Source organism: Xenopus laevis, chromosome 1L (assembly GCF_017654675.1).
Source record: "Xenopus laevis strain J_2021 chromosome 1L, Xenopus_laevis_v10.1, whole genome shotgun sequence".
NCBI classification, from domain to species: domain Eukaryota; kingdom Metazoa; phylum Chordata; class Amphibia; order Anura; family Pipidae; genus Xenopus; species Xenopus laevis.
In genome coordinates this window covers 176,683,095-176,711,087 of record NC_054371.1, presented here as the reverse complement: position 1 = coordinate 176,711,087, position 27,993 = coordinate 176,683,095, and the positions used below count along the sequence as shown (strand labels likewise).

General features: G+C 39.9%; 1 protein-coding gene across 1 annotated transcript; it reads left to right on the top strand.

The window, feature by feature from the left end:
- Positions 1-21: 21 nt before the first annotated feature.
- pptc7.L (PTC7 protein phosphatase homolog L homeolog) lies at positions 22-27,538 on the top strand (the record flags this gene model as incomplete). The annotated part of the gene is given in 6 exon segments (NM_001091874.1): positions 22-312; positions 16,104-16,283; positions 19,142-19,340; positions 23,411-23,534; positions 23,716-23,845; positions 27,233-27,538. Coding segments are annotated over 6 exon segments (894 nt in total). The 3' UTR covers positions 27,292-27,538.
- Between the last annotated feature and the right edge of the window lie 455 nt (positions 27,539-27,993).

Sequence of the window (27,993 nt, the reverse complement as noted above, 5' to 3'; positions counted from 1 at the left end):
GAGTGAGGAAAGAAGTGTGAGGTGCCCTTGAAGAGGGCGGTGAGGAAGAGGCTCGGAGGAGAGGAAGAGGCTCGGAGGAGAGGAAGCGGCGCCGGGCCCCAGCTGGTGCCATGTTCTCAGTGCTTTCTTGCGGCAGGTTGGTAGCCAGAGCGGTGTTTGGTGGCCTGTCTCAGACTGACTCTCGGGACTATAGCCTGGTGACTGCCAGCTGCGGCTTCGGCAAAGATGCCCGGAAAGGAATCCTAAAGAAAGGCATGTGCTACGGGGACGACGCTTGTTTCATTGCCAGGCACCGGACGGCGGATGTTTTGGGTAAGTGGGGAGATTATAGTTTTTGTGTCCGGTCAGTGTCACTGGCGGCTCCGCTGCTGCTGCTGGAGATGCTCCTGTGTATTGGCACTTCACATGGTGTATCCCGGGCTGTGTACGACATTCACACTGGATCTTCTCGCGGGGGAAATCCTGGATTCCTCCCCCCCTATGTGTACTATAAGCGTGACACAGGCACATACTGCAGGGCCACAGCTTTCATATTGCCGGACTGTTGCACCTAAGCCTCTCAGTGTCACTCCCAAGGTCACCAGGGCCTTCATTTGCATGTCAACTGTTAATGGGCAGGTTATTTACAGGGAAGCCAAAACAGCCTCTGAGGCATCAGCCATTCCTTCAGTGTAGCCTTTAATGGCAGATAATGAGAATAGCCAGTACCTCAGTGTTAGGCCTCTAATATTAACACGATGGATGATTACTCTACGACTCAAACTGTTTTAGCAATTATGAATAAATTGCTTACTTCCCCCCAGGCATCTAATGTAGAAATAAAAAAACACCAGCCTCCGGTTATATCAGAGCACTATGCTGACATTTAGCACTTTCTCTTTGGTCCCCTCACACTGACACATGCACAGTATGGTAAATATTTAGAGTGTACTGTATTGTATACTGAAAGGGACCTCTAGGGGAATGAACATAAATGACAGCATGGTGCTTTCCTAGGGAAAGTTCCTAATGCAGTGCCTCATTATTATATTTTTCAAAGAGGGAAACTAATATTTTATTCATAGGTGCCCCCTCCCCCTTGTGAATTTCACGTTTTGTTTTCTAAGTGACATATGAACGCACAGGTTTTCGGAACTTTGAGTACAGCTTCCATTTTAAGGTGCACATTGTTTGGTCAGCCCCCCTTTCCTTAGCTCATATGAGAACATTGCTGTATTAACTTTTTAGCAAGAGTCCAAAGAATGCTTAGGACAGTGATACATTTTCAATCCCAAATATCACTAATTAAGCATTTAGTTGGACTTCAATGTGTATCTAAGAGAGCGGATGAGCGTACCCCCAAGCCACTGCTCTGGCCAGCTCCACATTTTGGGAAGCACTAATGTGTAGACATTTGGATTGGCAATGCAGCATAGCTTGCAGAAGGCATCTTCTTGTAAAGCTGCTTGCTTATGATGTATTCACACTCCAGGCATGAAGCCCCTACATTGATGATGTCCAAGTACAGGCAAATCTTAAATACATTTCAGCCTCTCTTTTAGACATGACTGGGCAGAAGGTAAAAGTTCTGAAGGCAAACTGCCTATCTAAAGTTGGACATTGTAAATTCTGCCATTTTTAGATGCCTGCACTTTAGTTATACAGGTTCTCCTTATAGTAAAGTTGTTGTTTTGCAACAACAATGCCATAGGAAATACAATTCCATTGCACTGCACAGGGAGAACACAGATATTGTTACATATAAATTAACAGCATCTTTTTCTCAGGCCCTTGTTTTTAAAGGGGGGGTGCACCCAAATAATAAGAAAATGCTCTTTTGTATGGTAAAGGAAATTTATTTTTTAAGCAGTTTTCCATTATACTTTGAATAAAAATGTTTGTTTTAAATGTAATTGCTATTAAAAAGCACTATATGTATCTTACCTTTCTTTACCCCTGACTTCTCTGACTACTACTACATTGTATCGGTAGCCAGCTCTTCTCCAGTCCAAGCTCCATCTCTCAAAATGCCTTGGATCATGTGAAACCTACTATGCTAAAACAAGAATAGCATTTAATGTGCATTTTTAGAAAGGTTCTTTTATCAGGGGTGTCCGAACTTTTTGCAACGAAGGCCAGATTTGGTGAGGTGACCATTCAGCCCGACATTCTTTGAACCATTAACATTACATTACAGGAATTGCGTAGACGTAGCAGTAATATTTGGGCACATTAGTGAAATGATCTGCCACTTGGTCTATACTGCTGCCTGTGTGCTGAAGGTGTTAGCAATATACACGTACTGGCACGTAGTGACACCATACTTCTTTAGTTTACTGTACTGGCACGTCAGTACGTCTATTGGCAACTTTAGCCCTAAAGAAGTATGAGAAAACAGCGCATCACTACGTGCCAGTACATGTCTATTGCTAACACCTTCAGCACACAGGCAGCAGTATAGACCAAGTGGCAGATCATTTCACTAATGTGCCCAAATATTACTGCTACACGATTCCTGATCACACTTTTGACATGCCTGATTTATTGCAAAATAATCACATACAGTAATGTCAAAGTGATTGCATTCCCTTTGTTGCCTGTGATGTACTTGGTTACCGTAATTACCATCATGAGAGATAGTGATGTAGTGCAATGCATCATACTAGTATGTAAGTTTGTCGCGGTTTATTATTGTCTTTGGGGTCTTGTGTTGCAGAGTTGCTGCTGGACCCAGGGGTTATAAGTGGGAGGTCTGATATCATGGCCTATACACTGCTTTATCTCGTAATTTAGCTGGCTATATGCTGCACACCTCAGAGATCATCGGAGTGGCAGGTCAGGCACAAATGTGTAGATTTTAAGGCCATATTGGGCAGATGTTTAAAATGAACAGGTAAGGGTTTGGTGTGGATTGGTTGTTTCCTGATCTTTGCATTGCCATAGGCTCCCTGTATGGCAGTGGAATTATTATAAATGAAATTTGATCTAAGGTGTCTGCAATTAGGAAGCTGTGCCCACTGTCAGCTGAAATGGGATTCCTTTGCCGTTCCTTCTTTACGCCTTAATTTGAATTCATGTTCATCGCATCTGGGTTTTATAGGGGTTATATAATTTAAGGTTCAAAGTTTGCTATAGGTCTAGTTACCGGTAGCAACCTGGGCAAATTTTGTGCCTTCTGTTGCATATGGAGTTAGGTTTGGTTTTTCTTTTTTTTTTTTACTTAAACTAAAATCCTTTGGGAAATTCTTTATTATGTAACACTAAGTGGCTGTTACTCTTGGGTTCCTTCCTGTACCAGCCTTGTAGATCAGGTTGGCTGTATATCTTAATATTACACATGATTAATAGGTCCTTGTCTAAATGAACTAAGTCCAGGACTGCTATCAAGAAGTGCTAGTGTCCTGTTATGGATCTAATCCTCTTGTCCCATCTGGTTACAGAAGCATGTGGCTGCTTACATAATGAGAGGAGTTTGAGCAGGGCATACATGGGGTTTGGGTAGATTTCCTTTCTTTGTTTTTTTTTTTTTTGTAAAATGTTTTTATTGTTTTGGAATATGAGAACAAAGGACAACTGGCTATTGCAGGCACCTTTACTAAGCTGGGGCACTTTGCAAAGTGCCCATTCCCCTGGTTTGCAGCCAAGAATGGAGCACAAGTTACTAATAACTGAGATGTGCAGTTGAAGCAAAATACATAACTCTGTCTTTTAATTGGCTCATGTGACTTAACATGTATGGTTTGTTTGTGTGCACTGTAAATCCTACAATCCCAGGGGCAGTCCTTATTTCTTAAAATGGCCATTTTCTTTTTAGGATTACCCAATGGCACATACTGCTAAAAAAGTATATTTTTATGAAAATGTTTTTTGGACACCATTCAATCTATTTAGCTCATCATTCTTTGGTGCACACCAGAGTTGATCTGGTAAAAAAATTAAAAATGCAACTGGTGAGTGCTTTTGCTGCTTGCAGTTATCCACATCTGGTATGGGTGTAAAATCTGAGGTAGTTAAACATTGCTTATGCAAGCTGAAGCTAAATATTCTATGATTGTGCTACAGGCTGAATTGGTAAATTATATTAGTCTGCTCATTGTGGTTGTCAAGCAAAGCAGCAGGGAGTTATAGCCCTTGCTCCTAGATTCATTTATGTCTTTCGCATTCCATACGTACTGATGAAGGGATTCTGTTTTCAGTCAATCTGTGTGCTTTCCACTGACAGCATCCATGTATGGCTTGTGTTTGAGGCCAGGTTCCTCTAGATAGGAGTGAGTGCATGTGCAGTGGCCAGCAAAACACCAATATATTCCACAGCATTGTACAATAAATGGCCATTTACATGAAACTGTGTGTTTTTTTTTTTTAAATACTGCATGGTGTAATTGTATAGGCATATTGGGTGGCACAAAGTGTATTACGAACTTTGTAGGGAGGGTACCCATGCTAATAGAGGGTCTTTTCAATAAAAGTGACTGTGAACAAATAAGAAGCAAGTTAATGTGTTTTTTTCTTTTTTGGTCCTTCATTTTTTTGCTGTATTTTTCTTTTTTAGGGTAAAAATTTATGCAGTAAATATATTTGATCCTTTCTATTCAGTGCCACTCCTGCCATGAGATTCGAAGTCGTAGTCAAAGTAGCCTATTCGATGGTCGAAGTAGCCATATTAGACCATTCGAAATTCTAAGTATTTTTTCTTCTAATCTTCACTCGAGCTAAGTAAATGGGCCCCGTAGTATAAGTAGTAACCCTATTAAAAATACAGCTAGTTTTTTTTTCCTGTTTTTTATTTACAGACATAGCTCTATTAAAATTTGCAAGTATTTGCTTGACCTTCTGTTATCGTCTGCTCAGCACAAAATTTATTTTGCAGCCCTGAAGTACAATATAATATCTGGCACTGCTGAATATATATTTATATTTATTACTGTAAAAGTAGATATTTAGAAACAACCAATGTGGGCCAAGTTGGTTAATAATTGGCTATATCTTTTGACAATTTTCTTGACCGTTGGGTCATTCTGCAGTTTGTTGAAGGAAGGGGTTTGTTATTACAGAGTTTATCGCCATTTAAAGGAATCGTAATACCAAAACATTAAAGTGTTCTAAAGTAATGAAAATTAAATGTACTGTTAAAATGCTGCACTGGTAAAACTGGTGTGTTTGCTTCAGAAACACTACCATAGTTTATATAAACAAGCTGCTGTGTAGCCATGGGGGCAGCCATTAAAAGTTGAAAAAGGAGAAAAGGTACAGGTTACACAACAGATAACGGATGAGCTCTGTAGTATGCAATGGGATTCTTTAGAAGTTCTGTAATCTACTGTGTATTCTGTGCTTAAATGGCTGCCCCCATGACTACACAGCAGCTTGTTTATATAAACTATAGTTGTATTTCTGAAGCAAACACACCAGTTTTACCAGTGCAGAGCAACACTACATTTTATTGTCTTTTCTTTAAAACACGTTTATTTTTTTATGTTACTGTTACAGATCATAGTACGTAAAGTTTATTTTTCTCAACTAATATGATAGAAAAGGGTTTGGAATTATGTCTTATGGTGACAGGTCCCCTTTAATCACTGTTGAAACTTAAACGTGGTATATACTGATTTTTTTTGTATTGCAGTACATCTTGGTACATCTTGGTACATCTGCAGTTTGGTTCAATTCAGATAGTACAATGAAGCACAGAACAGGCATTACTGTACAAAATGGGCTGCCATCTTTGAAAAGCAGGGTTCCTTTTGGAGCATCTGTAAAAAATAGAGCCTATTTAGCAACCTGTGTAAAATTTTTACACCAAAAAAAAGTTTAACCAAAAAAAGTTACTATTTATCATGTTTTGTTATTTTTTCCCTTTCAACATCACCGATCATCATTTCTGAAATAGCAGAATCCAATACTTAGTTAAAAGTGGTGATATTTATAAGGGTATTTAGAATGACTCCACAAATGTATGCCACCAATTGGGGCTGCATGTGCATACCGCAATTTACACGTGTGCCTTACTCGGCTTCACATTCATTACACCACACAGTCAAAGTGGTGATGCGTGGTGTATTCTTACTCTACTTTTTTTACACTGTTTTTTAAAAAATGTCCCTTAAATTAATATAATTCATTAAAACACATTTCATTTGTTGCACTTTGCATCTTTTTTAAGTTTAAACCTCAAAGAATATGGTATCTGGAAATTGCATTTCTGCAAATCACAACTTTAATTTGTTTTTGAGCTGTAATGGTGAGTCACTGTATGTTAAGGGACGTTTTGTGTGAGAGCTTCAGTTTTCCAGATCTGTGACAAAAAAGTTTAGTGAGTCACACAAAAGACTAATTCTTTGCTTCAGACCATAAAAGGGATTAGGGGATTTCAGCAGATTTTCAGGAACATTTTGTTTATTACAGAAGGCAATATTTGTTTTTACCTTAAAGTGGATCCAAAACCAAAAAAAGATTAACAGAGAATGATCCTCTAAGCACTTTTGAAATTTCAAAGTACTTTTCTGGTTTTAGTAGTGTCTGAGATATTGGCAGTTTTAGACCGCTTTGATCTCAACATATCACTTTTATGGTTAGTCACCCCATCTATGCACATTCTATGAGCTTCCTGTATTTAGTTAACCCTGGGGTTTTGCAGACTCTTGTTTCAGCCAAAAGCCTAGTATTGGCAGGATAAAAAAATGCAAATATCTCAGAAACCACTAAAATTAGAAAATGAATGTAAGTTGCAAAAGTGCTCAGATATACCCTAAGTAAGTTGCATCAATTCATTTCTTGGGTTTAGACCCCCCATAATGGGGATCTCCACCAATTTGCCAATTTGTTTCTGATTCTTACTCTTAACACAATGTAGCAGTTCTCTTCCAGGTCTTGTAATTAACTGACTTCTACAGCAGTCAGAACCAATAGTGCAGAGAATTTTAAAGGGGATCTAAACACGGCAGCAGTGCTCAAACATCCCAGTATATTAGCAAGGTTAAAGCATGCTAGGAGGTGTAGTCCAACATCATATGATGGTCAACAAATCTTTTCATTGGCTCTCCTGAGCCAGCAGCAGTATTAAAATTGCAAGAGAATCCTCTGATAATTGAACCCGGTGTGTATAAACCTGACCCATTGTTGGCTGTTTGTGCAATTGCAGTTTGAAGCATTCGGTTTAGTTTTTTCTAGCACTGAAGTTTGTTCTTTATCACTATGTTTGATAACCTTGTAATGTAATGAAGTTATTATCTATGTATATAGGATGTAGTTGAAGTAGGCAAACTTTTAGATCTTCAGATGTTCATATTTATCATCACTGTATGTTTTGTCTTATTTGCATCACTAAACAAATGCAAATTGTTTTACATATTTGAAATGGATGCCTATCCTGTTAAAGACACCCTGCCATCTCGTAATGTCTTAGGTTATATGTTTGTTAAATAATGATAGTGCAGAGAAATCACGCGCACACTCAGGCCCTTCAAGCGAATACCGCTTGTGCCCAAAGCCCAAGGGAGACGGCACTCCCAATGGTCCAATGTGAAGAAGCAAGAGGCTGGCACACGGAGCGAATTAAACTGGGGTCCTACCCCTGGTGTGTTTATTGCGTCAAACAACGTTTCGGAGGGCGTTCCCCCCCCCTTCGTCAGGTGATGACACCAGGGGTAGGACCCCGGTTTAATTCGCTCCGTGTGCCAGCCTCTTGTTAAATAATGATATACTTTTTATTCGAGCTGGGTTTGTTATGCTTATAACGTGTACCAATCCTTGTAATTGATCGCAGCTAAGATATAATTAAAGGGGTTGTTCACCTTTCAACAGTCCTTCATTCAGATGTTTTCAGATAATTCATCAGAAATAAATACTTAACATTTCTTTCTATTTGTGACTTTTTCTAAGGGCAGAGACACACGCTCAGATTCGGGGAAATTAGTCGCTCAGCGACAAATCTCCTCTTCTTTGGTACGACTAATCTCCCCGAACTGCCTCCCGCCGGTGATTTACATTCTAGCATGGTAATCCAATGTTTTCCGAAGTTGCCTCACAACTTGGCGGGAGGCAGTTCGGGGATATTAATCACCCCGAAGAAGAGGCGATTAATCGATGGGAGACTAAATCTCCCCGAATCTGAGCATGTGTCTCTCCCCTTCTATAGAAGCTTAAAGTTTAATTTTTCACCTTCTTATGTCTTTCTGAAGCAGCTCTGGGAGGGGGTCACCTACTCTGTTAACTGTTCTAAATGATACATGAGTTGATAAATTTCTTATCTTTGTCCCTTCTGAGCAGAATCCCTGATTTTCATTAAAGGAGAAGGAAAGGTTAAAACTAAGTAAGCTTTATCAGAAAGGTCTAAATAAATACACCAGTAAACCCTCAAAGTAATGCTGCGCTGAGTCCTCTGTCAAAGCAAACACTGCATTTCTTTCCTTCTATTGTGTAGACATGGGCTTCTGTATCAGACTTCCTGTTTTCAACTTAAACCTCCTTGCCCATGGCGTGAGCATGCTCAGTTTGCTCCACTCCTCCTCCCTGCTGTAATCTGAGCCCAGAGCTATGAGTGAGCAGGAAGAGACTCAGGCAGGAAGTGATCTCACACCAAGGTAATATGGCAGCTCCTATCCTAAACAGAGAAAGTTTCTAGAGCTGTTTACTCAAGTATGATAAAGCATTTTGCAGAATAAATATAGTTTTATAACTTGCACTACTGTGGCAATAAAATGTTTCGGTAGCTTTCCTTCTCCTTTAAAGGCAGCTGTTAGAATTGAAACAATAGTTGCTAATATTCCACAGATGCTGCTGAGATATGTATCAACTAATGTAGCAAATAACCGTTCAGAATCTGCACCTGGATTACTTATCTGCCAGACTGAAACATCAGAGACATGAACTAGTGATTTGCGATCAAAAATAGAAAATGGAAAGCAATTGATATAGTTTTCCATACTGATAAACAATTTGAAAACAAGTGAACTGAAAAAAGGTTCAGAGCATTCTGCAAAACAGGTCCCATAACCTGTACATTTAAGGGTTTTGAAACACTCAGCGAGAGAACTCAACCTTATGATAAATGACGTACATGGTTCTACCTAATTCTGTTCTCTGTGGAAACAAGTTGCTTTGTGAAAGTGAAACGGACATTGTTTAAGGCTGTCTGATCTGGTTAAGCTGAAGGTCATGCAAGTGGATTATAGGCACGTCAGAAAGACACAGTTCTGCTCAATCCAGTTGTGACAAGCTGTGACAATAATTTATTTGGCATTAAAAAAAAGTGCTGAGGTGATACCTCACAAGCTGTTCTGCACACTGTACCTTTTGATGCTGAACATAGAGAAATATACACGAGACAGGTCTCCTACCAATTCAGTGCTGTAACACAGCTTCATGCAGCTCAGACCTGGTACATGTGGAAAGGAATGTTCCTATAGTAGAACTGTCAGGGCATTAATCCCCATTATTGACTCTCTTAAGCTGGCCATACACGGAGAGATCCGCTTGTTTGGCGATGTCGCCAAACGAGCGGATCTCTCCCCGATATGCACACCTTGAGGTGGGCAATATCGGGCTGATCCGATCGTGGGCCCTAGGGCCCAACGATCGGATCCTAACGAATGGGAACGGGCGGTCGGATCGCTGGACCGCATCAACGAACAGATGCGGAAGCGATCCGACAGGATTTTAGTCCCATCCAATCGAGATATGGCCGACTTTCGGGGAAGCCCCTCGGGGGGTCCCATACACGGGCCAATAAGCTGCCGACTCGGTCTGTCGGCAGCTTTTATCGGCCCGTGTATGGCCACCTTTACTCTGATTTTTATCTGATGTTTTTTTTCATTTTAAACCCAAATACTGATGAATTCAAGAACATTTGAAGATCCATTTCCCAATTATGAACGAATATTACAGTTTATAAAAAAAGAAAGTGAGAGGAGGCGCTTATGTGAAATACATCCATGTAGTGTTTTTTTTATTTTTTTTTGTAAATATTTACATTTCACACTGTGGATCTGTTAAACATATTTTATTGCTGTTTCTTGGAACTCTAAGCTGCATTCCAATAAAGGTTACACTCTTTAAAGTGGAGATGTCACACCAAAAAATAATTTTTTTGTGTAATGAAAGAGTACTTTTAAACCACTATACATTAATAAAACACATTCAATGGTTTAGAACCAGAGAACACAAAGAAAAAAAAAATTATGTTTTATTTACAATTGGTAAAATGTACATAAAATATATTCGAAAAACTGCTTAGATTTCTCTATGCAAAACATTTTTTTAGGTGGAGAACCACTTTAGAATAACTTATGGTCATTTTATTATCTTTCTAAGCCTGGAGACATAAAATGCACTCATTTGTTTGTTCCTTAAAGGGATACTGTCATGGGAAAACATGTTTTTTTCAAAATACATCGGTTAATAGTGCTGCTCTAGGAGCATTCTGCATTGCAATCCATTTTTCAAAAGAGCAAATAGATTTTTTTTATATTCAATTTTAAAATCTGACATGGGGCTAGACATATTGTCAATTTCCTAGCTGCCCCAAGTCATGTGACTTGTGCTCTGATAAACTTCAGTCACTCTTTACTGCTGAACTGCAAGTTGGAGTGATATAACCCCCCCCCAGCAGCCAAACAAAAGAACAATGGGTAGGTAACCAGATAGCAGCTCCCTAAGGCTAAGGCCACACTAGGCGATAGCGCCGCGATTTGACTCGCGGCGACTTTTCGCCGCGACTTTTAAGCCGCAATCGCTGGGGAAACTTTTGCGCTGGCGTCTATGGGGAATCGCGAAAAATCGCCAGCGTAAAAACACACGCGGCGATCTTTTTTCTATTGTCGCTCGAAATTGCCTAGCGAGGCAATTTCGAGCGACAGTAGAGAAAAGATCGCCGCGAGGCAATTTCGAGCGACAGTAGAGAAAAGATCGCCGCGTGTGTTTTTACGCTGGCGATTTTTCGCGATTCCCCATAGACGCCAGCGCAAAAGTTTCCCCAGCGATTGCGGCTTAAAAGTCGCGGCGAAAAGTCGCCGCGAGTCAAATCGCGGCGCTATCGCCTAGTGTGGCCTTAGCCTAAAGATGGCAATAGACACAAAGATCCGATCGTACGAATTAACGTACGATCGGACTTTCCCATCTCCCGACCCTCCACTAACCATTTAGATCAAAGTCTTACCATTCAGATCAGCCGATGTTCTACCTCTGACAGCAATCGTACGATAGTTATGTCTGACAAAGCTAGTGACAGTCTCCCTCTGAAAATGGTACGATCGGCAATACACGCAGAGATATTATCTGCAGCCGACAGAAATTTTCTAACCAGTCTGATCGACCAAACGACCGATCTCCGCCAGACGAAAAATTTCGGGGCTCTCCACACATGGTCAGAAAATCGTACGAATCCACGATTCGTTGCGTCTCTGGCCATCTTAACACAAGATAACAGCTCCCTGGTAGATCTAAGAACAACACTCATTTGTAAAACCAAGTCCCACTGAGACTGATTCAGATACATTAAGTAGGAGAGATTACAGAGTGCCAGAAAGTAGTTCCATCCTAAAGTGCAGGCACAAGTCACATGACTGGGGGCAGCTGGGAAACTGATATGTGTAGTCCCATGTCAGATTTTTTTATATTCAATTTTGAAATCTGTTTGCTCTTTTGAGAACTGGATTTCAGTGCAGAAGTCTGCTGGAGCAGCACTATTAATTGAGTTTTGAAAAAAACATGTTTTCCCATGACAGTATCCCTTTAATATTCACGTGTGACAAAATCAGCAGTATCCTTGTGTAAGGACCATTAGATGGTCATTGTGTCTTAATTAAATGCCCGTGCTGTTTTTCTGATTAGTAGTCAGTTCCAATTAGGGTTGCCACCTGGCCGGTATTTTACCGGCCTGGCCGGTAAAAATTATGGCTGATCCCAATGTTATTAATAGGGCTAAAAGATAAATATATAGGAAGGCCGGTATTTTTTTCCAGAAAAGGTGGCAACCCTAGTTCCAATATACTGGCTTCTGTGAATGGAAAACCAAAATAATAAGATCCATACAGTGCAGGACTGATCAGTAATTTGTGCAGATGTGAAGTGCATAGCTACCCATAAATCAGTTTAGTTATCAGCCCTGCAATCCTGAGGTATTAAAGGTTTTCACTTGTAAATCAATGGGCTTTCCCGTTTAATCTTATTCACAGGCCACATCAAGTTAGATTTTTCCCGTGTGAGTCATCCGGGTGAAAGCTACAAGCAGGCGAATGCTCTGCATTGTGCACATAGTTGCCAGTGTATTTGCAGCCTGCTGCTAGGCTTTCATACGTCTGTGTTAGCTTTATTAGAAAGAATGTCTTTTGGAAATCTGCGAGGCTAAACCACTTGGTTTCTCCAGTGGACGAAATATTTTTTCAGGTTAAGTACACTAATAACTTATTAACGTCAATTCAACTGAAAATCTAGCAGACTTATGCTGTTATTGTTCTATGTTTTATTTAAGATCTCTTCTAATGTATTAAGGAGAAAATGCATTAAAGGGGACCCGTCACCCAAAACAATTATTCAAAATCCTATTTTATCACATTAGTCAAGCAAAATGAACTTTAATTACAGTGTATAAATGATTTGAATCTTGTTTCCTTCAGTCTGGGAATTCAAAATGATAGCAAGCAGGCAGGAGCCATTTTGTGGACACGGTTTTTAAGACAAGCCTTACATCATCTCAGAATAATGTTTGTGCACCAGAATGGGGGACCTGATGTCCATTCCCATGCCCTGGCTACACGTTTAAATGGTTAAGAGAACGGGGGAATATGAGGAGAGCAGTGACATCTAGGAAGTGCTGAATGGAAAGTGAAAGTAATTGTCTGCCCCGCCTCTATGCCCATGGCATAGAGGAGGGGCAGACAATATTTGATTGACAGTGGAGATTTTTAAATGAGCTTACAACAGCTATGAATGCTTTAATAAAAAATAGAAATTGGATTTCATGTTTAATTTGAAAAGGACTTTTATTATGCAGATTTTTGTGTCTGGGTGACAGGTCCACTTTAACGACACTTATTTATCAAAGGTAGAATTTGAGTTTTGTGAGGTTTTTTTTAGACCTCAAATTAACTCACAACTCAAATGGTTTCTAGGCCCTGTTTAAGCTGCTATAGGCCAGTACTTTACTGGAGTAGAGTCTTGTGATGGATAACTGCAGATTGTGTGGGTATTAAGGTGGCCATACACGGGCAGATAAAGCTGCCGATATCGGTCGTTTGGACCGATTTGACAGCTTATCTGCCCTTGTATGGGGGCTTCCGACGGGTCTTCCCGATCGATATCTGGCCACAATATCGATCGGGAAGATTGGATTTTTACCCGACCGACCCGTCGGAGCCGCTTGGCGCATCGTAATTCGATCGTTTGGCCATACGGCCGAACGTTCGAATTACCCCCGATATAGCCACGCAGTTTAGTGGCATATCGGGGAAAGATCCGCTCGTTTGGTGATGTCGCCAAACGAGCGGATCTTGGAGTCTATGGCCACCTTTAGGCATATTGCTGGCAGATAAATGCAGGTAGGTGTGCTTGTTAGCAAAATAGTGATCCTCTTTCTCTCATTTTTCCACTAAAATAGTCTCTTGAAGAAAAGGTTTGACTACAATTTGCCATGGTACACTGTGTAGAATGACGCCTATTTATAAGGCAAATCTAAGAATTTTATGGAAATATGTAGAGTGCATGATTCTGCCTTAAAAAGCACTTATCTTAAAATATTGTAAAATACTTTAACATTTCTACAAGTATAAAATTGGCTCTTAAAAGGAGTGGTTCATCTCTTATTTAACCTTTTGTATGTCAATTCTAAGCAACTTTTCAGTTGGCCTTCAATAGTTATTTTGTATAGGTTTTTAATAATTTGTCTTCTTTTGACTCTTTCCAACTTTCAAATGGGGGTCACTGATCCCATCTAAAAACAAATTCTAAGTAAGACTACAAATGCATTACTGCTATTTTTATAACTCATCTCAGGGCCTCTCCTATTTATATTCCAGTTTCTTATTCAAATCCATGCATGGTTGCTAGGGTAATTTAGGCCCTAGCAACCTGATTGTTTAAAGTGCCAACTGAAGAGCTGCTGAATAAAAAGTTTAATAACTCATAAACCACAAATAATAACAAATGAAAACCAATTGCATTTGTCTCAGAATATCACTCTCTACTAAAAGTGATCTCAAAGGAGCACAACCCCTTAAACTGAGACATGAGAACATTCAAATGAATTTAGCAAGAAGGTAAAATATATTGGTGCTGTATAGTAAATATAATAATGCAAAACTACAAAATTATAGCTTTAGAATAAGTGTTGTGCTGCAGTATTCAGTATTGGGTCCCCTTTTTAACCTCCTCATTAAGGACATGAAGGAGGTGATTGAAAGAAACAAATTAGCTTTTGCAATTTAATCCATCCACAGTTTGTCATTGCCCTTGCAGAAGATTTTTGACAAACTGGGGATCTAGGTGGCTAAGTGTTAGATGTGATTCACCATTGTTAAGTGACATGTTATGCATTTGCAGTATAACAATATGCAGGTGATTTATATCATTCATGGCCTCAAACTGCAGCTTTCAGTGGTAAAATCCAGAGCTGTGGAGTCAGTCTGGAGCAATAACTTTAAATTCAAGCACTGAAAATAATGGAGGATATGACAGAAGCAAGTCTGTTTCTAAGAACAATACTTCAGTTCATTTTGGGTTGTATTCAACAGCTATTCTACAGCTATATGCCAGGTTCAATTAATATAGAAGTTGTTTTATGTTTTCCAATAGTTTTTAGAATTGCCAAAGGATATGGATTTTATTGTTGAGCTTTTGGAAGTGATGAAATGCCTTGTATTAAAGGGACAGTAACACCAAAAAATGAAAGTGTTTTAAAGTAATTAACATATAATATATAGCATGCACTGGTAAAAACTGTGTTTTTGCTTCAGAAACACTACTATAGTTTATTTAAATAAGCTGCTATGTAGCCATAGGGCAGTTTTACCAGTGCAGATCAACAGTATATATAACATTTGAATTACTTTGATACACTTAAGTTTTTGGTATTACTTTTCCTTTAAAAACAGAGCAGTCGCAGGTAACATAAACTGAGGAGTCAGAGTCAAAGGGTTTATGTACCAACTCCACTGTCCTCGTTAAATCATAAACGTTACAGAAGACCTCCATTGCTGCTCAACCTGGTATTGTTTGAGAAAAGAGGTGCTGAAGGGGGACTCTAATGCCTTAAAAATGTTAATGCTAACAAGGGAATTGCATCCCCAAAATTAATAGATAGGAGTAAAATATCCTTGGTAATTTGCTTTTGATTATTTTAAAGTCAGAAATAATAATGCACTTGCATCTAGCTACTTATCTTTGGGACTGTTAGGCGCTGAAAAGGTTGTTCAATGTTCAGCGCTAGAATGTGAGTAATCTCTTATGGCAGTGTTCGCTCTGTCAGGCTACTATTAGATTACAAGCTTCACAGTTCGGTCAAGGCAAGGTCTTGTTCTTGGAGGACACCTTGAAGTGCAGTTTTACAGAAGCATAATGTCTTGGCATGAGAACTTTTTGAACATGTATTTAATATATAAATGTATATGGGACCTGTTATGCAGAATGCTCAGGACCTGGAGATTTCTGGATAATGGATCTTTCTGCTAATTCTACTAGAAAATAATGTGAAAACATTAAATACACACATTAGGCTGGTTTTGCTTCCAATAACGATTAATTATATCTTAGTTTGGATTCAGTAGAGGGTACTGATTTATTATTACAGCGAAAAAGGAAATCATTTAAAAAAATTTTGGGTTGTTTGATTATAATGGAGTCTATGAGAGACGGCCTTTCTGTAATTCAGAACTTTCTGGGTAACGGGTTTCCGGATAACAGATCCCATACCTGTACTATAAAATCCCGTGGTTTTGAGCCCCTTCGTTAATAAGCTGGTAGTGCTGAATGCTAAAGCTAAAGCATTATCATGGTTCTTCTCTTATTAAATTCACATTTTTGGTTTGAGAAGTGTTCTATTTTGTATTGTATGCACTGATGTTTGGGCTCTGCTTCCTATACTTTATCTAAAATCATTTGACCTGACCCTGGCCTTTTTTTTCCCCCCACAGGTGTTGCCGATGGTGTGGGTGGATGGAGGGACTATGGCGTTGACCCTTCTCAGTTTTCAGAGACTCTGATGAGAACTTGTGAACGTTTGGTAAAAGAGGGACGGTTTGTGCCAACCAACCCCGTTGGAATCCTCACCTCAAGTTACCGTGAGCTGCTTCAGAACAAAGTCCCTTTATTGGGTAAGGAAAATGCCTTTATAATGTGCTGTGGAGCGCTGCTTCTTTCTATTCAATGACTGATTTTTATGGAATACTACGTACAATTGTGGGATCTATTATTCAGAATTCTTATGTAGGGCTAGTGTTTTTCTGCCTTAAATAATAAATATTAAATACATTAACTCCTTGGAATTGTTTTGCCACTAATATAGATATATGTAGTTTTCTGTGTACTGCTATTTCTGCTACTACATACCGGTACATATATACAAAAATGTTTTTTTCTTCTTCAAGAAACAGAAGTGTTTATTATATATTAGTGTATATGAATTTAAGGGCAAGTCAACCCCAAAATAAACATTTGCTACTAAAAGAAAACATAATTTAAAGCAACTTTCCAATATGCATTTATTAAAAGTTTTCAATGCTCTTGGAGTTATTTGTAAAAACCATTGCTATTGAAAGCAGTATTTGCTGAACTCCTGGTTGTTATTTTTTAAACAATGTTGCGGAAGTCTTAGTTCCCCAGCAAAGACAGATCTGTTAATCAGCTGCCCTGTTTAAGGTGACCATACACCTTGAGGTGGGTGATATCGGGTTGATCCGATCGTGGGCCCTAGGGCCCAAAGATCGGATCACAATGAAAAGTATACAAGCGGTTGGAGCGAGGACCGCATCAACAAACAGATGCGGTCCTCGATCCAATCGGTTTTTTAAACCCAACCGACTTTCTGCCAGATATCTATCGCGGAAGCCCATCAGAGGGCCCCAATAAACTGGCGACTTAATCTGTCGGCAGTTTATATCAGCCTGTTTATGGCCACCATTACATTGTATCAACAGCCTGAGCCACCAGGACAGAGAATAGAAAGGGACAAACCCTGCTTTCAATAGCAATACATATACTAATAACTTAAAAACCATAGAACATTTGTAATGAACGTATAAAAGTTGCTTAGAATCATGTTTTTTTTTATCAGGGTTGACATTGGTCCACTTGTTTGTATATGAAGAATACTTTCTGAGCTCTTAATGCATTATATAAATGTTCTTGCTTATTGAGTATGCACTACCATATCAGCATATATAATATATAGTTAGTCAACCATCATTATAGATACATTTTCTCCTACAATGGAATATTATCATTAAAATGTAGTGCCTACTTGTTCTAAACCAAAGGTTCGGTCACAAAATTAATTCCCTGCCTAATTTGGATTCTCTGATAAAAAGGTTTAGAAACTCTTCCCAAGTCCACTGGACAGATGTAGATCTGAGAATTTCCATCCATATAACATGAACTGTATTTAAACAGTCTCTGAAAGATGTCTGAGCTGAAATCCATCTGTTGAGCATGGACTTGTGATGAAGCAAATGCCATTAATATTAATGTAAAGGTCAGAGTAGATCAGAATGTTCTGTCCTAGCTGAGAGGCAATTTTATTGCTTTCCAAGTATAGCTATCATTTATAACAGATAAGATATGATGGCTGGCTTTTTGCTACTGAAGGGGTCTAAATACTTTCCAATCGCTAAGTGTTTAGTGTTCAGTCAGCAAACATTTCAAACTGGATATTATTAGGGCAGTATATAATATTAAGTGTAATTAACCCGTGATGTTAATTATACCCACTTTTTTCATTAATATTATAGCTTCATAAATTATTTTTAAAGCCCTGAATCGTTACTTAGAAATTTCTAAGTCTATTTGTTACTTAGAAATTTCTATTGAAGAAATTCACTAATGAATCAGTTTGATAAAGGGGTACCATACATCGTAACACCCTTCTAATTCCTGTTAGAAATTCAGTAAGGCAACCAATAACCTAAGTAACACTTTTTAACACCCATTTTAACATTTGTTAATGACGGTTGTATGGACAAAATATTCACAATAGAGAATATGCTTTTATTTCTTGTGTATTGGTAGTGTGTAAATGGATGCTAGACTATACCATTTTATTAAACATTGTTTTCTTGTTTATAGTCTTGTGTGTAAAGTGACACATTTTAAATTAAACCTGCACCAGCAGTAAGTTGTGTGCCAGCTAGAGTCCTGCAGCAGGTCGGGTACCCACGGGTTACCCACAAAAACCTGCGGTACACCTGCGGGTGCGGGAATAGATGCGGGTCTGGCTGTGGGTCTTCTCAATAGCGATTTTTACTCCTTTTTTTCTGATTGTGCCTACTTCCGATGATGTCACTTCCGGTTTACATGACGGCACTTCCTTATTCTTGATGGTCAGCGGGTCCGGGTTGCGGATACGGTATTTGTGGGTCGGGTAGCGGGTCCAAGCGGGAAAGAATGTGGGTAAGGGTCCGGGTAAGGGTCGGGTACGGTTCCAAAAAATGGACCCACGCAGGACTCTAGTGCCGGCCAATTCATAGGACTGTCAGCTACTCCAACAACCACAGTGGATATAAATGATACATATTTATACAGCCTGTATAAATCTGGCCATAGACACAAAGATACCATGAGTGGATTGTCCCGACATTTTGCGTACCATGGCGATTGGTCGTTCAGTCGATTGGACATGTTAAAAGATTTATATCTGCTACCGATAAGATTTCTGCATGTATCTGATGATATCAATGGGAGACTGTCACTACTATTTGTCTGACATAACTTTCGTACGATTGCTGTCTGTCAATTAATGGCCTGAACATCATCTGATTTTTTCTTTTTACTACTTTATTGTAATCGCAATGGTCGTAAGATCGGCTCAGATGATTGTTCGTCTGACATTGACTAATAATCTTCACTTCTATGGCCATCTTAAGAAAAATGGAACCTAATGTTTTAGATATTTTTTCTTTTGTCTAGTGCACAGTTCATAAAATGAATATTGAGGCACTTCTTTGTTTTCCTTTTCCAGGAAGTAGCACTGCTTGTCTAGTTGTTCTAGACAGAACAAGTCATCGTTTACACACAGCAAATTTAGGAGACTCTGGATTTCTGGTTGTTCGAGCAGGTGAAGTTGTACATCGGTCAGATGAACAGCAGCATTACTTCAACACTCCATTCCAATTGTCTATAGCCCCTCCAGAAGCTGAAGGAGCAGTACTAAGTGACAGGTATGTATCGGTGACCTGTAGACTACATATGGCTCATTCTTAAAGGATGGAAATTACTCCCTAAATTCTAAAGGACTGATATTGGCAGCTTTAATCTGCCCGTGTATGGCCACCCTTACTTCCTTGCTTGCAATGGCTTTTAGTGTGTGTAACATGTTTTTGATATGTTGGCAGACTTGAAATATACTTGTCAGGTTTGCCAGCATATCAGTGTTGCAATAGTTATTACTACTCAAACACAAAGCCTTGATGTCATTGTGGTGTCCCAGAGCTAGAGGAAGCACTTGCATATTATTGCAGAATCTTGATTGTATTTAGCTTAGTGGGGAAAGGGCAATGGGATAAGCAAATGCCCATCAGAGCCTGCAGAGTTCTATAGCTGGTCACAAATGTGTGTCCTGATTCCGAATTTCTTTTTACATAAATGGGTGGTGCATTTAATATTTAATTATTTTATAATATTTTTGTAAAGTGGCAGAATGTTACTAGGGCTGTATAATTGTTTAGTTAACAGTAGGTTTATTATCTGCAGCCGTATGAAGTCTCTTTCACATAATTTACAGTTCTTGTTCATTAAAGGCATTCTGTTCTGTTTTTATTACTAAATTACACAGTTTACACTGCAAATAATTCGCTCTAAAATATAAAATTTCATTCCTGAACCAGCAAGCATATTTTTTTTTTTGTAATATTGCTGTGTAGGCGCCATCTCAGGTCATTTTGCCTGGTCATGTGCTTTCAGAAAGAGCCAGCACTTTAGGATGGAGCTGCTTTCTAGCAGGCTGTTGTTTCTCCTACTCAATGTAATTAAATGTGTCACAGGGGGACCTGGATTTTGCTATTAAGTGCTTTACTTTGATCTACCAGGCAGCTGTTATCTTGTGTTAGGATGGCCACAGACGCAAAGATCCTCGATTCGTACGATGAGATCTTTGCGTCTATCCCACTGTTCTGTTGTTAGGCTGCTGGGGGGGGGGCGGTGATATCACATTTGCAGCATAGCAGTAAAGAGCGACTGAAGTTTATCAGAGCACAAGTCACATGATTGGGGGCAGCTAGGAAACTGACAATATGTTTAGCCCCATATCAGATTTCAAAATTAAACATTGAGGAACGGATTTCAGTGCAGATGTCTGCTGGAGCAGCACTATTAACTGATGCATTTTGAAAAAAAATGTTTTTCCCACGACAGTATCCCTGTAAGAATGAGACCAAAGTCAGTCAGTGCACCTTCATTCTATGAAGGTGCACATGGAGCTTTTCAGTTTGAAAGTGCACAAAACCTTCTTGGAATAGGATTATAAATGTTATAGAATCCCTCTGGGATATAGTAAGGAGCTTGTGGCCAGCTGGCAGGGAAATGATGGCTTCTAAGGCAAGTACAGAGCGGATGGCACAGTGTATTCAGTAATCTGCTGACCTTCACTGAGTCCATTTGCATCCCAATGGCCTGGTATCCGTTGATCAGGATATAGGTTAAAACCACACACGTGCCAGTAAATTAATTTCAGTCTAATCTGAATTTAATCTGAGTTGACTTCCAAGCTTTTATTCTCACCCCCCCTCCTAAGCACACAGTCGTCAAGCAAGGCTCTACTGTATCCTTCATACTGTTAATAAGGAAAAGGTGCTGCATTGCGTCATTAAAGTATATAACCGTGTATACTTTTACTGTTCCGGGTTTAATGTGATGTTTCCTCGGAGGAATGCTTAGTGCTGGAGACTAGAGTTGCAGGGCATGTGATGAAAGCCATCTCACTTTGCCTTCGCAGCAGTAAAACAAATGCAGCAGCATGTTATATTCTAGGCAAGGAGAGCACACTTCACTTGGCACAGGGCTCCATGGTGGGAGTGTTTAGAAATCGGCTCTCTCATAGGATGCCTTTATAGCAGATGAACAGCAGAAACTGGCAAGAGATGCACATTCAGCAGGAGCATGACCGTTGCACTTAACCTTGACATATTAGCAAATGCTCATACGCATAATATTAAATCCTGTTTTTCTCCTCTCTATGAAACCCTGCTTCATCTGCACTGATCAGCCTCTTTCTGGCTGCCTAAGGCTTAGAGGACTGTTTGCAGCTGAGGCAAGGTCACTAAATACTTCACGTTAAAGGAAAAGGAAGGTCTCTTTGCACTTGGGGGTGCCAAATGTTAGGCACCCCAAGTGATTGTATTGACTTACCTGAAACCCCCGGGCTGGTGCTCCTATTGGCAGAAAACTGCACCGGCCCAATGTTTTTCTAGCGAGCACCGGGGAGAGATCTTCTTCCTTCAAATTTCCCGGGGGAAATACATGCGAGGAAGATCTCTCCATGGTGCTCGCTAGAAAAACCCCGGGCCGGTGCAGTTTTCTGCCAATAGGAGCACCAGCCTGGGGGTTTCAGGTAAGTCAATACAATCACTTGGGGGAGCCTAACATTTGGTACCCCCAAGTGCAAACAGACTTTCCTTCTCCTTTAAAGGGATTCTATCATGATTTTTATAATGTTGTTTTTATTTCTAAATTACACTGTTTAGACTGCAAATAATTAAGTAATTTTATTCCTGAACAAGCAAGTGTATTAAGTCGTAATATTGGTGTGTAGGTGCCATCTCAGGTCATTTTGCCTGGTCATGTGCTTTCAGAAAGAGTCAGAACTTTAGGATGGAACTGCTTTCTGGCAGGCTGTTGTTTCTCCTACTCAATGTAACTGAATGTGTGGCAGTAGGACCTGGATTTTACCATTGAGTGCTGTTCTTATATCTGCCAGGCAGCTGTTATCTTGTGTCAGAGAGCTGCTATCTGGTTACCTTCCCATTGTTCTGTTGTTAGGCTGCTGGGGGGAGGGGAGAAGGGAGGCGGGTGATATCACTCCAACTTGCAGTAAAGAGTGACTGAAGTTTATCAGCACAAGTCACATGACCAGGGGCAGCTGGGAAATTGTCAAAATGTCTAGCCCCATGTCAGATTTCAAAATTGAATATAAAAAAATCTGTTTGCTCTTTTGAAAAACGGATTTCAGTGCAGAATTCTGCTGGAGCAGCACTATTAACTGATGTGTTTTGATAAAAAAATTCTCATGACAGTATCCCTTTAACATTACGCAATTAATCATTGATTAGTAAATGTCACAATCCTGTCATTTACATGTTAAGCACACCGTGTTCACTTTGTTTATCTGACTAAGCAAAATACACTAACTGAATATTCAGGTAGCAAATTTGGCATTGGTGTGTAATTCTTCATTTTCTTTGATGGAGATTTTGCAGCCCAATACCAGTGTCAGAGGAGGGGTTCACTGATGATACATTACTTCCAGGGATGCAGCTCCACATTGAGCATAATTAAAACCAGACTTCCCCGCTGGAGCTATGGTTTTCAGCCAGAGAAATCGTTCAGGCCAGTTGTCAGGTGGTTTCAATTATGCTCACTGGGGAGAGGCTTGGTGGATTCAGCTATATTTCCACCACTCCTTTGAGGAAACACCCTTGTTTAAATTTAGCCTAATGATTTGTTTACAAAAGTTTTTGTAAGTATAATAGACACATGCAGAATTATTATATCTTCCCTATGCCTTATTTTTTAAGACTTTTACAAATGCCACTATATAAGGGCACACGTGGCGATTCGGGGAGATTTAGTTGCCTGGCAACTAATCGCCTCTTCTTTGGGGTGACTAATCTCCCCAAACGCCTTCCCCTTGTCTTCCGCCGGCTATAATGAAAAATCGCTTGCGGCATAGCACACGCGGCACTTCGTATTCCGAAGTCGCCCGAAGTTGCCTCATTACTGCCGGCGGAAGACAGGGGGATGCCATGTTCGGGGAGATTAGTCACTCCCAAAAAAGAGGCGATTAGTCGCCAGGTGACTAAATCTCCCCGAATCGCCAGGTCTGCCCTTACCCTTAGACGTCTGAACTTTTCCTCCCCCTGGGGGTTTGATCCCTAATAACATGCACATCACATTGAGACTGCTAAATCCAGCACATATGTGAACTTGATGCACTTTTGTCTTTCAGCCTAAACTACTACGTGACTGTCTCAGATAAAAAAAATAAAGGATACTGTTTATGTTTGTCTTTTCACAGCCCTGATGCTGCAGACAGTAATTCCTTTGACGTTCAGCTAGGAGACATTATTCTCACTGCAACGGATGGTCTGTTTGACAACATGCCTGACTACATGATTCTTCAGGAGTTAAAAAAGTTAAAGGTAAAGAGATTTCTTTTTGTTGTCTAGAGAAAAAAAAAATGTTCACTTGCTGTCTTTGAAAGTGGCAATATTAGCATGGTTTGTCTTTATAAATTCTTATTATTCTCTGTATAACCCCCTCCTCTTTACTTGCACTTATATTGTCATACGAGTAAAACTCTCTTTCTGCCGCTCTGTTTAGAATACAAACTATGAGAGTATACAGCAGACAGCACGCAGCATCGCTGAACAAGCACACGACTTGGCCTATGATCCTAATTATATGTCGCCTTTTGCACAGTTTGCATGTGACTATGGGCTGAATGTAAGAGGTAAGCATGAAGTGTGCTGTATTAAGCGCTCCTATAAGTTACTTCATTTATGAATGGCTACTTAAAGGGACCAATATTTCATTTTTGAACTTTTCCCTAACAATGATTATGATGTAGACGGTGATATTGTGGGACAATTATTATTATTTAGCTTTTTGTTCAACGGCTATCTGATGCAGATATCTGCTCCAATTTGCCATAGCAACCAGGCAGTGGTTTGAATGAAATACTTGAAGATGAATAGGAGAGATCCTGGAAAGAAAGAGAAGTAATAAAAATAAATTGTAGCCTTCTAGAGCAATCGTTTTTTTTTTGCTGACTGTGGGGGTTATTGACTCCCAACTACCAGATAGGATTTCATCTATGGAAAAGTTTTTACAAGAATATGACAATAGAATATTAAAAGGCTGCTTGTGAAAGACACACATTGATTGCATTAATAAATCCTTTATGAAATATAAATCAGAGCTATAGGGGATCTCCTTGTGTAAAGGGCACTGCAGACTTTTGTATCTTGGAGAGAGAAATTATGAGTGCACTTTCACTGCCCTCTACTGGTGACTGTGTTGTACACAATATGGAATCTTTATTTCTGAACTTGGAAAGATTCTGATGCAGTGTGCTGCAAATTGCAGATCAACCAGTTACATAGTTAGTTTAGATTATGTCTGATTATGTGAATGCAAACGCTCCCATTCACATGCTGATCAGTTATTTCTACCACAATGATATAATGATGGGGCTGCAGTAGAAGGGCTTTTAATGCAGAGTTGTACTTTGTAGTAGCCATGCTGCCATTGTTTTATACTATTACAGCTGAGCTCTCTGCCTCCTATTTGCCCAATGGATATAGAAAGAGCTTATCAAGGCAGTGGCCAGCAGCCCTAAGAAACAGTGGAACAAACAGACAAACTGAAATATTATATTTGGCTCTTTTTATTTCCAGTAGGCAAAAACGAAGGGAAAACTACAAACGAAAATATTTTTGGGGACGTATCTATTTTTAATGGGCACTAACCGAAAGGTTGCCATACACGGAGAGATCCGCTCATTTGGCGATGTCGCTAAACGAGCGGATCTTTCCCCGATATGCCCACCTTGAGGTGGGCAATACCGGGCTGATCTGATCGTGGGCCCTAGGGCCCAGCGATCGGATCCTAACGGATGGTAATGGGCGGTCGGATCGTGGGACCGCATCAACAAACAGATGTGGCCGCGATCCGACGGGATTTTTAGTCCCATCCGATCAAGATCTGCCCGACTTTCGGCCAGATCTCGATCGGGGAAGCCCGTTGCGGGGCCCCATACACGGGCCAATAAGCTGCCGACTCGGTCTGTCGGATTTTTTTATCAGCCTGTGTATGGCCACCGTAAGTCTGATGCACAACTGGTCCTGACACACCAGTCACATTATATCATATGAGAGGACATTAGGATTAATCCTGGGTCAATGAATTGCCAGTGACATACATTAACCCCAAGAAAAAACAAGTAGGATTTATTAAATTATAGTTTTTTGGTCATTGTATAGTATCCACAAAACACAGGATAAACACTGTAGCAGTTCTGGGAGTTATACAAATAAGAACATATTTCAGGGGAAATTAAGTGTTTTTTTCACATAAAATACCCTCTAGAAAAAGTTTAGGTTAATTGCAGTGGCAGTTTTATGTACAAGACCTTTGGAACATATATGAGGATGAATAATTTATGAATTCAGCATTAACCTAATCTCACCTGTACAAACCTATCTCTCTATCTTATTCTTACAGCTTGCAATGCTTAATGAACTTGCAACCAATGTTCCCACAGGAAAGTGTGGATTTTACATCTGTTTATTTAAATAATAGAATAGCATGGTTGCTTAAAGGAGAAGGAAAGCTATGGAGGCATTTTATTGCCAATAGATTAGCTGCAATAGTGCAAGCTAGAATGCTATATTTATTCTGTAGAATGTTTTACCATACCTGAGTAAAAAGCTCTAGATACTCTCTGTTTGTTTAGGATAGGAGCTGCAGTTTTAATGTGGTGTGACATCACTTCCTGCCTGAGTTTCTCCCTGCTCTGGGCTCAGATTACAGTAGAGAAGGGAGGGGGGTGGGGGAAAAGGAGCAAACTGAGCATGCTCTTGCCCAGGGCAATGAGGTTTAAGCTGAAGGCAGGAAGTCTGATACAGAAGCCCATGAGTACACAATAGAAGGAAAGAAATGCTGTGTTTCTTTTGACAGGGGACTCAGAGCAACATTACTTTGGGGGTTTACTGGTATATTTAGATGGACCTTTCTTATAAGGCTTACTTAGTTTTAACCTTTCCTTCTCCTTTAAGGCAAGATTAGAGAAGGGTTAATGTAGTTAAGGTAAGAGAAGCTTCAGGGCCAGAACTAGATAAAGATAGTGTTTGGGGAAGCAGAGAAAATAGCAGTTTTAGAAACAAGAGGGCAAAAGCATGGAAATGATATTCCTTATCACAAAAGTTTGGGGAAGTGGGGGAATTACCATTGATCTCAGCAGCAGCTGCCGTGAGCTAAAGGAAGTCCATCCACTTCTCCAGAACCCTCTAACATTGGCCGGAGGCATTGGCGTAACTAGATATTACTGGGCCCCACAGCAAATTATTTTTCAGATGTCTAAAGCTTGACCTGTTTTACCAATATTTATTTAACTTCTATATGAATTAGGGCCTCATGGGGCCCCTATACCTGCTGGGTCTGCTTCCTCTGTAGTTACACCCCTGGCTGGAGGGAAGTTCAGAGTGGACCCTCAGCCAATTGGCCTCCCAGGCATCTGTACAGGGACTTAAACTTTAAGGACACAGCTCTCATTGCAGTCTCGCAAAGACACAAAATAGTCGCGTGGGGTTTGGGGTTTTCTTCCGATCAGATGTTTTTTTTCGTTAGGTGAGAGGTTTCAGCAGGCTTAGCCTCTCCTAGCCTTAATGAAAATCCGCACATGGAGCTTGGGAGAGATGGAGCACTCCATTTTACCTGAAAACCATCCGTTAAGGTGGCCATAGGTGCACATAATATTGTACAAACAAATTGTCATACGATATTCAGTGCCTTGGATATCGGACGGCTTGTCGATTGGGCTGGCCAGAAAATTTTGATCAGGTGACTGAACATCAGACACTGTTCGTGCTGAATTGTCAGATAGAGGTAGAAATCTATTGTTTGTGCCTCTATATCTGATGATTCAGCTTTAACACGTCTGTATTGAAAACAAACGATCTTTCCTGCGACCATTGATCGTAATTGTTACATCTATGGCCACCTTTAAATGCGGATGTCTGAATGCAACAGAAATATGTTATATGTGACATTTAGGGTTAAAATGAACACTTTGTATAATACACATTGTAATGTTGATTATTCTTATTTTTTTCCCCAGGTGGAAAACCAGATGACATCACTGTTCTTCTGTCAATAGTAGCTGAATATACAGACTAGATGCCTCGAGGCATCTTCAGCTTTTCCTTTCCCTACTCTACAACTTTGACTGCTACGTTGCACTGTCTCCTGCTGGCAGGATTGCAGTTTTTCACCTGATTTCATTGGCCAGTTGTACGAGTGGCTTGATGCTGTGTGCGTATGTAATTGGACTAAGCTCATCACAACCACTATTGTCTAATCAATGATCCATCCAATAGGGAAGTGAAAGGTCTTACATGGGGGGAAAATGAACCATCTTTACGCATTTTTTCTTTTTGTTTTTTTTTACTTCTATAGTTAAAGTGGAACTATCGTGAAATTGAAAATTTTATATAAGCTCCAGCACATTGAAATAAGAGGTTTTCTAAATATAATCAACTAAAAATGTGCTACCGTTTCTGAAATAATAAAGTTTATCTTCACTCGCATCTGTTTTTCTTCATTCTGTCTTCATGCAGCAGTTGGGTGTCCAATATTTATTGACCATTACAACCAATATATCTTATGGGGGGGGGGGCCCTTTTGCCTATAAGATGTATTAGAGTTCACTCTATTAAACTCACCAGACATCATGTCTCTCTACATGCAGAATTTGTGCAAAAGGCAGTTATTTTGTTTGTACTGGAATCAGTTATTTGAGTGAGCTCTAATACATCTGCTAGGAAAGGAAGTCCCCTATAAGATAACTGTCAATGACTATCTGGCCCCCAACTGCTGCAT